This window comes from Plecotus auritus, assembly GCF_963455305.1.
Source record: "Plecotus auritus genome assembly, chromosome: X".
Lineage (NCBI taxonomy): Eukaryota > Metazoa > Chordata > Mammalia > Chiroptera > Vespertilionidae > Plecotus > Plecotus auritus.
In genome coordinates, this window is record NC_137784.1 from 3,372,147 (window position 1) to 3,385,350 (window position 13,204).

The 13,204-nt window shown below is 53.2% G+C and overlaps 1 protein-coding gene across 1 annotated transcript in view; it reads left to right on the forward strand.

Moving 5' to 3' along the window:
* The window catches only part of WWC3 (WWC family member 3), a 122,615-nt gene that overhangs the window by 79,243 nt on the left and 30,168 nt on the right, over positions 1-13,204 (forward strand). Inside the window, exons 8-9 of the mRNA XM_080652841.1 lie at positions 2,714-2,787; positions 12,696-12,938. Coding sequence (XP_080508967.1) covers positions 2,714-2,787; positions 12,696-12,938 — 317 coding nt within the window. The remainder of the gene's footprint in view (positions 1-2,713; positions 2,788-12,695; positions 12,939-13,204) is intronic.

The window sequence follows — 13,204 nt, forward strand, 5'->3', positions numbered from 1 at the left end:
AATTTTAGCGGGTAGTGCTTCTTTGAGGGGACTGTACTATCAGTAAATAGTGACTTCTCATGCCTTGGGTGTCCTGGAATAGCCATATTTTATTATTCTTAAAAGTAGGATCAGACGTTCAAGGCTGGGCGGGCACCTTTGGTTTAAGGAATATGGTCGCCATGAGAAGAACCTGTAAGTCAGAAATGTCTGGCATGTTTTGCCTAAAGATTTTGGCAGGAGGGAGGGAAAGAAGTACAAGGCTGAATTCCGTGAATAATTCAGTGCTGCTTATCATAAGGTTGGAATTAGAAGTGAGAGACTCTGAGCTGGTCTGAGAGAGCAGGACAGATGGAAGGCCCTCTGATGGTGCTCAGGGGTCGGGGAGACTCTGAGCTGGTCTGAGAGAGCAGGGCAGATGGAAGGCTCTCTGATGGTGCTCAGGGGTCGGGGAGACTCTGAGCTGGTCTGAGAGAGCAGGACAGATGGAAGGCTCTCTGATGGTGCTCAGGGGTCGGGGAGACTCTGAGCTGGTCTGAGAGAGCAGGACAGATGGAAGGCTCTCTGATGGTGCTCAGGGATCGGGGAGACTCTGAGCTGGTCTGAGAGAGCAGGGCAGATGGAAGGCTCTCTGATGGTGCTCAGGGATCGGGGAGACTCTGAGCTGGTCTGAGAGAGCAGGACAGATGGAAGGCTCTCTGATGGTGCTCAGGGATCGGGGAGACTCTGAGCTGGTCTGAGAGAGCAGGGCAGATGGAAGGCTCTCTGATGGTGCTCAGGGATCGGGGAGACTCTGAGCTGGTCTGAGAGAGCAGGACAGATGGAAGGCTCTCTGATGGTGCTCTGGGGTCGGGGAGACTCTGAGCTGGTCTGAGAGAGCAGGACAGATGGAAGGCTCTCTGATGGTGCTCTGGGGTCGGGGAGACTCGGAGCTGGTCTGAGAGAGCAGGGCAGATGGAAGGCTCTCTGATGGTGCTCCGGGGTCGGGGAGACTCGGAGCTGGTCTGAGAGAGCAGGACAGATGGAAGGCTCTCTGGTGGTGCTCAGGGGTCGGGGAGACTCTGAGCTGGTCTGAGAGAGCAGGACAGATGGAAGGCTCTCTGATGGTGCTCCGGGGTCGGGGAGACTCTGAGCTGGTCTGAGAGAGCAGGACAGATGGAAGGCTCTCTGATGGTGCTCCAGGGTCAGGGAGACTCGGAGCTGGTCTGAGAGAGCAGGACAGATGGAAGGCTCTCTGATGGTGCTCCAGGGTCGGGGAGACTCTGAGCTGGTCTGAGAGAGCAGGACAGATGGAAGGCTCTCTGGTGGTGCTCAGGGGTCGGGGAGAGGCTGGCCATGCTGCTGCGCTGGCCCCGGCGCAGCCACGGAGGGCGGAGACTGGCAGCCTGGGTTGGCAGCTTCCTGGCTCTTATCTCCATGTAGGTGGTTGTTTCCATCCCCTCGTGCCGGGAGAGGGGATCGAGGTGCCAGGTTACCCAAGGTCATGTAGTCAGGGAGAGGCGGGCATGAGTTTGCATCACCATCTCTGATCCCTAAACCCCTGTGCTTTCTACTACATCATGTCGTTACAGAAAACTACAGTTCACCCTTGAACAATGCGGGTTTGAACTGCACTTACATGATGTGTATCGATAACTTCATCACTAATCACTCACGTAGAATAGTTTCAAGTATTTGTTGACATGAGGTTATTAAAAAAAAAGCGTAATGGCCATATTATATGGTCTAGTTAGTAGGTCAGGTCTACAGATGGAGGCGATTTATGGAAACAAAGTAATGTGTTTCTGGGAACGAAGGAGAAGTCACCAAGGAGAGCTAGAGTCACCTCCCAGCCAGGCGTTTCTTTCCTTCCGTTTAGGGCAGGGGTCCTCAAACTTTTTAAACAGGGGGCCAGTTCACTGTCCCTCAGACCGTTGGAGGGCCAGACTATAGTTTAAAAAAACAACTATGAACAAATTCCTATGCGCACTGCGGGCCCGGGACGAGTCGGCTGCTAAGCAGGACAGGCAGCGGCACCCGGCGGGCCAGATAAATGTCCTCGGTGGGCCGCATGTGGCCCGCGGGCCGTAGTTTGAGGACCCCTGGTTTAGGGATTTGCTCACTTCAGTGCGATCCGTGGGGGAATACTTAGGCGCAGCTAGTGGTCACGGCAGACCTTAGCATTTCAGGTCTAACTCCTAAGGCAACGCACCAGTCTCCAGCCATGGAACATTCGGTCCTGGTCCCTGCGTCACACAGCTGGTCTGTCATCTTAGATCTGGCGACTTCCTAGGAGAACATCATTCGTATTTGTTAAGAAATGAGAGAATAATGGGGGGGAAGGAGACATATGTAATATGTTAGACAAGAAAGAATTCCAATAAAGGAAATGAGAGAATATATTGCCCAAAATGAGCTGAATTTTTTGCCTTTGTATCAGTTTTTATCAAGTCGTCCAATATTTCTCTGAAAACGCAAGTTGTTCTTTGGAATCACACAACGAATGAATATGCTTTCACTGTTTAAAAAACGTTCACCCACGTCCGGAAAGCGAAAGTCTTCCCAGCCCCCTCCCAGCGCCACTGTCCGTGGTGGCTGCTGGCTAGGATTTGGGGTGTTTCCTCCCAGGCCTCTGGAAAATGGGAGCTGAAAGATGAATCAAGATATCCTTCATGGTCGCTGAAAGTTGAAATGAATTGTCTGTTTTAAAAATATGCTTCTAATATGCTTTCCTTCCCCCCCTCTGCCTTGGAAGTTTGTCTTCGACGATAAAACAAGACTTGTGGACCGCGTCCGGCTGAACTGGCAGTACGAGGAAGCCAGGAAGAGGTAGGGCGCCCCTCTGCCATCCCGCCCGCTGCCCTCCTTCCCCGCAGGGAGCATTCCCGTGGGTGACCGCCCACTTATTTGGAAAGCAGAGTCTGACGGAATAAAAAGTAAAATACCTCCATTTATGTGTAGCTTCTGAACACACGGACCAGAGCTCACGTGCATTTGAAATGGTGAAATTCTCAACATTGCCAATAGGTATAAAGACATGATTTGATAAAAACACAGACTTTTGCAGCTTTCCTTATCCTCTTGGGTGGTTCAGAACTTTCTACCTCCATCCCACCCTCCCCTTCCTCCTTCCCACCCTCCCACCCTCCTTTTCCTTCTCCCCCCTCCTCCCCCTTTCATCTGAGCAGCAGCCCCTCAGACCAGGTTAAGCAAAATGGTTTTCTCTCTTCATATGTGGCTTCTGGCCCTGTAGGTTCATGGGAAAAGTCACACATTTGGGGTTGAAAGACGGTTCAGTAAGTGTTAGGTCCACAGGTGATAGCAGGACCCAACCCAGTTCATTCGGAGGGAGAGAAGGGACGGGCCGGCGTTCCTGTTAACCTGTGTTGTAAATCGCCTGCCTCCTGAACAGCGAGACTTGACCTTGTCCGTGCATGTCCAAGGTTGTCTTCCCTCCCAGCCTTGACCACGGGGGCGGGGGGCGGGGGGCGGGGGGGATGGGCAGAATGGAGAGGCTGTGTGTAGTCGCCTTTGGCACGGGATTTAGGGTGTCACCTCACCCCCCTGCAGGGTCCCTGCTTCCAATGCTGACCCTGCCCTAGCTTGCATGCCCTCTTTTTAGAATCTCTCTCTCTCTCTCTCTCTCTCTCTCTCTCTCTCTCTCTCTCTCTCTCTTCATTCTGGAAAGAGTCTCAAAACCAAATATTTTCGAACTATGTGCTTCAGAAAAGCTATAAAGCGTATCTTTTCAAAGTTTCTTTTTGTTGCATAAGAACTGTTACCTTGGGGGGTGGGAGAGGAGCGGCATGCCCCGTGGGGTGCGGGGTCCGCTCCGGAAGCTCAGCGTTGGGCTTGGGCCTGCTCAGTATACTGTATCATTCATGATGTCTGCAAATGCGCTTTGTTGCCTTTTTACAAAATGTAAAAATAGCAACAAAAGCAGATCATCTGACTCCCCGCTGGAGGGCCGGCTTGGGCTGACACGGACCTTTGTTCGCCTTCCCCGGGCGCTCTCCCCGCTCTCCCCATCTTTCGGGCTTTCCCCGAGGTACTGGTGGGGGGCTTCCCATTCCTACGTAGAGCGTGGCCACGCCGGGCAGCCGCACGCTTATCTGGGAGCTCAGATTCCCCGTGGTGGCTCGTTCCTCCTCCGAGCTGTGGGCTCGGTCAGGGGACTGGCCCTGCGGAGCGCCCGCTTGTCGGCACCCGCTCCCACTGGAGCTGCACCATGTGGGTGCTGGAATGCGCTGTGCCGTCCCAAACGCAGAAACTCGGTGGTTGCCGCGCTTCGGAGCATAATCGTTACGTGTTTTGCTGTGACATTTACCAAACATAGCAAGTGACATCTTTGTTTTCTAGAGATGGTATGCGGAGATAGCGCATTCGGGTAAGAAGTTGAGTATTTGAGAAAATAACTCGGGAGGACACCGCCCTTCCTCAGTGTCTGTCCGCCGAGAGCAGTGTTTCAGGATCGCAGGGACCGTGGCAAAACACTGCACTGGAGCGGGGTCCTGTCCCAGCCATTCTTTTCTCTAAAATGTGTATTTTTATTGATGTCAGAGAGGAAGGAGAGGGAGAGAGAGAGAGAGAGACATCCGCGATGAGAGCGAATCATGGATGCCCCCTGCACGCCCCCTACTGGGGAGGGAGCCCTCAACCCGGGCATGTGCCCTGACCAGGAATTGAACCCTGACCTCCTGGTTCGTAGGACTGAGCCGCACCGGCCGGGCTCGTCCCCAGCAGCATTTCCACCTTTGGGGCAGCAGGGGCTCCTCAGAAAGGCCCTTCGGGGCTGCACGGGCAATATTGAAAAAGCGGGGATGCGTAGCACAGGCGTCCGGGGGAGGTGCATTTTGGCTGTGGTGGGCGGCCACCAGGGACGCTGTTCCCCACCCTACGCTGCACGGGATGCCCCCACACCAAGGATGGTCTCCCCCAGATGGCACCAGTGCCCAGGCTGAGGACCCCTGCTCTGAGCTGCAGGATGGCGACATCTTAGCGGGGCCATCCCTGTGTGATTTCCAGCAGCTGGTCTGTGTGGGTGACCCCCGTAGCTTCCCCCCCATAGAGACACTGCTGGGAAGCTGGGAGACTGCACTTCCGCTCAGCACCTGCCCTGCTCCAGGCGTTTTAAAGAAATTGTGTTCTTTGTGGGGTGCGATCACATGAGGTCTTTAACCTGTTGGGGAGATGAACTCCTTCACAACTAATGGAAATATGGAGCAGGGATACCCTGGTTGCGTATGGGTGTGTGCACACAAACACATGCATGTGCACACACACGTACACACACCAGGGTATATATGCATGCTTGAACACACAACGCATTCATGTTTACATGTATACATGCACATATGCACATGCATTTTTCTTGTTTTTATTGCATACATCGTACATGCATGCACTGTTTTTGTCAAAGGCACAATCAATAGAGACCATCCACCTTGCCCCTGTTTCCCCCCGCCTCCCACTGTTAATGGCTGAGCCCGGAGCCTCGCAGTCTTCCACGTAAACATGGGAATAAGCTAAGGCCGGTGTAGTTGAGCGTGCGCACAGCTTCTGAAGTGTCATAAGCACCCCTCCCTGGATGGACAGCTAGATGGTTGCTGTTTTCCCTTTTCACAAGCAGAGCCTGTCTGTTAACAGGCCAGCCTTGCGATGAATGTCTGGGTCTAGACCAGCCGTGGGCAAACTATGGCCCGCGGGCCGGATTCGGCCCGTTCGGCTGTTCTATCCGGCCCGCGGAGCCGAAAGAGCGGAGGGTTCTCTTGCTCTCCCCTCCGCTTCTTTACTTTGAATTTATATTAGTTCACACAAACACTCCATCCATGCTTTTGTTCCGGCCCTCCGGTCCAGTTTAAGAACCCATTGTGGCCCTCGAGTCAAAAAGTTTGCCCACCCCTGATCTAGAGACATGTGTATTGAAAGTTTGAAGAGATGTCACCAAATGGCCTTCCGAAACGACTTACCCGCCTACACTGGCACCGACGGGACCCAGAGTCCTGGTTTCTGTACCTCGTTGGCACCATGAAATACCATCATTCTATAAATCTTCCTAGCGCAATGGGCGGAGACAGTCCCTCCGTTGTCATGGCGACAACGGTGCGGTTTTGCACTGGCGGTGCAGCTCAGCATCGTTTTGTGTGGCCTTGGCTTGTTGAAATTGCCGTCTGAATATTTTTCCAGATACGTGATCCTTTCAGAGCATGCGTGAGCCCATCATTCCTCGGTTCGCAGAGGCTCTCAACCACCCACGCGTGATTTTTGCCCCCAGAGGACACTTTCGTTGGTTGTGGCTGGGGGCACCAAGTGGGTGGGGCCCAGGGATGCTGCTAGACAACTCCCAGGGTGCAAGGCGGCCCCAGAGCGAAGACTTAGGTGGCCCAGGCATCACTAGCGCCGCAGCCGTAAAACCTTCCTCTTGTCTTACTCCTAAATCCCTCCTGTTTGTGGCCAACACGGGCCCGGAGGAGCAGGTGGTCTGCTGACTCGGGGCATTAGCCCACTGCCCCGTCCTGCTCACTCGCCTCGCTCCAGCCGCGCGGGCCCCCTCCCCGTTCCCGGACATGCCGGCCTCAACGCTGCCAGGCAGACTGCTCACATAGTGCCTGGAGCAGGCGGAATAGCGGCGCCCCGAGACGCCCATGTCCTAATCCCCAGAACCTGGACTGTGTTGCTCTCCATGCAGGAGGAACTCGGCAGGTGAGGTGCTCCTGGATTATGTAGATGGGCTCAGTGTCATGGAAATCATTCCACCCTCTGCAAATCCTCCTGGGCTCTGCCATTTCTAAACCGGGAGAAGTATCTGCATGTGTGTTCGTCTTTGCTTGTGTATGTAGAGGTGAGATTTTTTTCCAGAGTTGGGAAATCCCCAGAATGCAGTGTTGTGGCCCGGCCGGCGTGGCTCAGTGGTCGCGGGCTCGATCCCCGGAGTGGGGCATGCAGGAGGCAGCCCATCCATGATTCTCTCTCATCACTGATGGTTCTCTCTCTCTCCCTCTCCCTTCCTCTCTGAAATCAATACAAATATATGTTTTAAATTTGTGGTGTTGTGGACAACAAGGGGTTTCGTATGTATTTGAATTGAAAGGATGTTGGTGGAAGTGGAACTTATAATTGCAAATGGTAGTATGATTTCCAGAGACTTCTCCAGACCAAACCACCCCTGTCATGACTAGTTTTGTGTTTTCAACTCCGGTCACGTGAGATGTGTCCAAACAAGTGCCTCTTCCTTCCCCTTCAGGAGCGCCGCCTTGGGCCTTACGGTAGGGATATTGGTTAAAATTTATTGGTTAGAAATTTTGGAATTTTTCAAGGCCAGTTTGGAAGAGCAGGTCTTCTGGAAGCAATGTCGATGACGCAGATGGCTCCTTATTTTTAACCTAAGAGCACTTGTTCCAGAACTGTGCACAAACTGTAGCTGTTTCCATAGAAACATGCGCAGTCCAGATAGGAACAAAACATTCGGCCCATCCAGCTTCGCTGTGTCTTAGTGTTTGTTGCCAGGATGGGTCCTGCTGTTCATCCGTTGTCAGGAATGAGTGTGGTGTTAGGATTCCAGTGGAATTTGATCAGTCGCTTGGATTTTTCTTCATTTCTCAAGTGACTGTGTCTCTGGGATTTGGGGGTGGAGCTTGGCTGTGAGAAACAAAGGCGGGCGTCCCTCACGTTGTAGCTCCCTCCTCTCCATTCAGGCCGCGGAGGAGGCCTGCAGATGGCCTGCTTCTCATTTAAAGATGTGGCTCTGAGGATCTGTAATTCAAGCGGGCAAAGAGGAGAGGGCAGGGAGGAATCTGGGCTATCAGAAGACCCTTACGCCACACATTCTACATCAGACTTCTCGAATTTCCAATGTAGACTAAAGAGTTGAGCCGAGTGGACACTTGGCTTATCGATACTTAGTTCAATCGGCTGAAGTGATCTCATCGTTCATCTTAGAGCTCAGCTGAGGTTTTCTTGATCGCTTGCTTTTCATTTAAATGGATATTTACCAAAAGGAAACGGAGGAGGGTGAACTTAAGGAGCCTCAGATCCGGGGCTGTGATTGACATCTGATGGCTGAGGCCAGGCTGATGCTGCTCCATCATGTCGCATCACGGTCACATCACGGTCGCGTGGGACCGAGGCTTGCCTGGACAGCCACTTCTGTTCTAAAAGCAGCAGTATTTCAGGAACGCGCCGAATGGTTAGAGGTTACTCTGGACGGGTTAAAATGCCTCAAAGCTGTGTAATACAGAAAGTGCATTTTTTTTTTCTTGGCAAAATGCAAATCCCATTTAAGATTTTCCTGTGAATGGTGAGGGTCTGAAGCAGCATCTGCAGCATAAATGGTTTCCTGGTGCCGGGGTTGTAACCGAAAAGGCATTCGGGCCAAAATTAGGAAAGGAAAAGTGAGTCCTATTTCACTTCTGTCCACGTTAGACTGGTTCAGGGAATCGAACTTGGAGTCGCAGAATCAATAGGAAACGGGAATGTTTGACTGAGGGTTGCCTCCTGTCTTCTCTGCCGCGAGCAAGGGACACAGATTTTAAAGCTTTCAGAGGCGTTTGTGAGAGGTTATACATAGGCCATAAGATGCATTACCTATCCACAGTGGGAGTCAATAAAGAACACAGGTGACTTGCAGGGAGAGAGAAAAAAAATCCTCGCCAATTTTAAGTTGCTCTCAGTTCTCTTTAAAAATGAACTTGGAAAGGTTTCTTTTTTGTAAACTTTCATCATGACCTCACTTTGCTTCCATGTATTTAATTTCACTGAAGTGATTTTCAGAAAAGAGGCTTTCTGGAAAGTTCTTGCTGTGTTACCCAGAATTGCATGATGCGCTCGCAGGAGGGTTCCGACCCTGGGTCAGCTGCTGGGCGTGGCTGTGCAGGGGCATCGGACTGCGCAGCCGTGCTCGGCCTCAGGCAGGTCTGTTCCCTCCAGTCACCCCGCCACACTCGGCTGCCCGCGGGGGTGGCCCGATTCCAGGCCAGCAGCGCGGTAGACAAGGCGTATTGTTTTCAGGGCAAAGCCTCTTGTCCGTCTCTTGGCGAACGTACAAGGGATCATCGAAGGAATCCTTCTAGAGCTTTTGGCTTTCAGGGCAGACAGACATACACATGTGCCTCCCGACCTGGCTGAGAGCAGGTCCCAGGTGGCTGCGTCCAGAGTGTGGCTACAGGGAAAGAAATTGCATGATGCAACAGATGCCAGTATTCTTCTAGCCCAGGGGTGGGCAAACTTTTTGACTCGAGGGCCACAATGGGTTCTTAAACTGGACCGGAGGGCCGGAACAAAAGCATGGATGGAGTGTTTGTGTGAACTAATATAAATTCAAAGTAAAGGAGCGGAGGGGAGAGCAAGAGAACCGGATAGAATAGCCGGATCCGGCCCGCGGGCCGTAGTTTGCCCACGGCTGTTTCTAGACTCACGTACGGCTCTGAACTGGACATGCAGTCATTCGCATCGCTGTGAAATGGAATTCGTTTTTCAAAAGCACGATTCTTCAGCGCAGACATGCTGGCCTAGTGTTCGGCACAGCCCAAACAGCTTTTCCAGATGTGCCGCAGGAAGTCAGCGCCGTCCAGATTTTGTTTCTGCTCCTGAGGTCGTCCCTCAGCGTGGGTCTTTGCGTGTCTTCCTCGCCAGCTGTGGAAACGTAGGGGACCGTGTTGAAGTTGGGCCACGGGACTACTTGTGTGACGCCCACCGTGGGCAGAACTTCTGAAATGTGCCCTTTGCCTCTCCTCCCTCATATAATCCCCCTTCTGCCTCGCTCTCTTTTCTGATAGTGGTGTTCGGTGAGGTTTTCTGGGGAAAAGTAGGGTTATCTTGGCTTGCTTCTGCCACTCTCAGCAACGCGAATCCTTGTAAGCATCGCCGCTAACCTGGAGCTGACTCAAATGGAATATTTTTTTTTTTTTTAAATATATCTTTTTTTAAAATATATTTTATTGATTTTTTACAGAGAGGAAGGGAGAGGGATAGAGAGTTAGAAACATCGATGAGAGAGAAACATCGATCAGCTGCCTCCTGCACAACCCCTACTGGGGGATGTGCCCGCAACCAAGGTACATGCCCTTGACTGGAATCGAACCTGGGACCCTTCAGTCGGCAGGCCGACACTCTACCCACTGAGCCAAACCGGTTAGGGCAAAAAAATATATATCTTTATTGATTTCAGAGAGGAAGGGAGAGGGAGAGGGCGACAGAAACATCCATGATGAGAGAGAATCATTGATCGGCCGCCTCCTGCACGCCCCACACTGGGGATCGAGCCCGCAACCCGGGCCTGTGCCCTGGCCAGGAATCGAACCGTGACCTCCTGGTTCATAGGTCGATGCTCAACCACTGAGCCACGCCAGCCAGGCTCAAATGGAATCTTGATCCCATGTATAAACCTCAGAAATCTCAGAAGGCCTGCTTCTAAAACGCCTGCTTTCAGTGTGTGTCTAAGAATTAGTACATATTACAAGGCGATGCTGACTTTAGCTGGGCTCAGCCAGGCTTCCTGTGGATAACACTAAATTGAAATGGACAGTTATGAGGACACAATGGATTTGCTCATTGTTCTTCATCTCTTTTATATTTATTCCTTACCTTTGACTTGTCTTGATCTACAGTAGAATGTTCGAGAAATTTCACTGGGTATGCTGTCTAATTTGGCACTCGTTTATTTGTGGGTCTGCCTGGAGTATAATTTCCTTGGGCATCAGCTGTATGACTGCCATCAATGTTAATTACACTAATTAGACGGTGGACGCCTAACCCCAGTTAGATTGCTAGCTCTGTTCAGCCACCTCTGTCAGTAGTTTTTCAGTGACATGATCTGGTGCCATTTTCCAACACATTCGCAGGAAATGAGTTTGAAGTTAGAAAAGAACGTGTCTAATAAAGCTACTGACATTCAGCGATTTTCTTCACCATATCGGGCAGCTGGATGAGAGTGAAATGTGTACATTTAAGCTGTAACTTGTCTACTGTGAGTTTTCCCATTGGTTTGGTGCTTGAAGGAGTCTTGCCTGGTTCAGTGGCCGGGTGACGGTCCCCGTGCGCATGTCTAGTTCAGGAGGAGCCCTCCTTGGTGCGGGGCTGGCCAGCACGTCGATGGGCGGTACCTGCAGGGAGCACAGTGTTGAGAAGGATTCTGAAGTCTGGATCCTGCAGTCAGGATGCCAGCCTTGAATAGTGACACAGGCCCGGGCCCGGGAACTGGGAGTCTCAGGAGCATGCCCGCCATTCCCATTTTGGTGAGGATCGTCACATCGGTGCGTAATGCAAGCCCCTGCGAGCCCCAGGGCCAGTGAACATCCTCCAGACCAGCCAGGCTGCCAGAAAGCGGAGGGTATCAAACGTAAGTGCGCATCGCAAGCACCCGGAGGGCTTGTTAAAACGCAGATTGCCCCGCCCTGTCCCCAGAGTGTCCGTCAGCTGGGCTGGGTGGGGCTTGAGGTTTGCATTTGTGACGGCTCCCAGGTGATGTTGCGATGTGGTCCCTCCCCAGCTGGCCAACATCCTGCGTCCCTCCTGGACCCGATCATGGGTTGTTGGGTGGGAGGTAATCAGCCAAAGACCATCCTATATAATTAAAGGCTAATATGCAAATCGAATGGCGGAACGACCGGTCGCTATGATGCACACTGACCACCAGGGAGCAGACGCTCAACACAAGAGCTGCCCCCTGGTGGTCAGTGCGCTCCCACAGGGGGAGCACCCGTCAGCCAGAAGCCCAGCTCCCGGTTGGCAAGCACAGCAGCGGTGGCGGGAGCCTCTCCCACCTCCGCAGCAGCGCTCAGGATGTCCGACTGCCGACATAGACCCCCTCCCTGAGTGCATGAATTTCGTGCACCGGGCCTCTAGTAAAAATATAAAAAAAACTCTATTCCTGCTCTGAAAGGATACTCTGAAAATACAAGCCACATCTATTTCACTTAATCTGCATTCGCCAACAACCCCAGGACACAAAAATGGTGCAGTCTGTTTGCTGGGCAAACGTGGACATTTAGGCGCGTGGAAAGGGACAACAGAGTCTGTATTTTGCACCTTGAGGCCGATGGGGCTGACACATTCAGTGCGGCTGATTAGCTCATGCCATGCTCATGCCCACGCTCCCCGGGGCCGCCTCCTGCCCCCCACCCCCTGCATCTGCTGGCGCGTGCATCCACTGCTCCATGCAGTCAGCATTTGGTGACTTTCTGCTGTCTGCATGGCGTTTGGAAGTTCACACAGGGTCAAGGTCCCCGGGGCAGGAGCCAGCCCACAGAGCACCGGGCTCTTCCCTCAGGCGCGCTGTGATGGGTACACGTCTCCTGTGCTTTCTCAAGGCAGGTGTCGGCAGTTAGGCAGTGCTGCGCAGGCGGGAGCTGGGAGGCCCGCCCCTGTGTCCAGTGGTTTTAGCGGGTGGTGACGGGAGGTGGGGAGAAAAGAGCCAGCTGCCTCCCGCTCTGGGACAGGACCGCGCAGGAAACCACGAGTCCGAAACCACAGAGCACACGGGTGTGTGGAGGACTGCAGCCTCGTGTCAGTTCTTTGACACAAGCCCGATGTGCCAGACCAGGGGAGATTATGCAAAGGACTCGCACGTCACTTTTTTACACATCGCTCCCAGATTTCTCATTTCTGTGACTTCCGGGTCACTCTGTGCGACCGTCCAGTGTTTACTTAGCTGAGTGAGTTTTTCACATCAGTGCCTGGTGCCGAGAACGTGTGAAGACAGTTTGTAAGTTCGTGAATTTCTCTGTTTCCGTTTCTTGCAGAGTCTCAAATATCCAGCAGCAGCTGGCGCAGCTCGAGAACGAGTCGTGGCCGGGCATGGCCGAGGCCGACCGGGACCGGCTGCAGCTCATCAAGGAGAAGGAAGCCCTGCTGCAGGAGCTGCAGCTCATCGTCCAGCAGAGCCGGCCGGCGGAGGACGCGGCCCGCCTGGAGGAGGAGCGGAGGCGCCTGGAGGAGGAGATCCAGCGCGCGCGGGCCACCTCCGTGCAGGGCGCCACGGAGAGGTGGGCTGGCCTCACCGCCCAGGCGCTGGCCCGGCTGCCAGTAAAGAACCAACTCGCAAAGCGAGGCTCTTGGTTAGGGCAGCCGCTGCCTGGCCTGCTTCCTCCCCAAGCAGAGAAGGTGGAGGGAATGTGTGCCTCCCCTCTGTCCACCCACCTGTCCACCGCCCGCCAGCTATGGAGCTTCTGCAGGGCATCAGACACTGGTCAGGGCGCCGGTGGTACATTTTCTCGCAAGGCAGGAGCAGTCTCTGTACTTGGGCATCTAT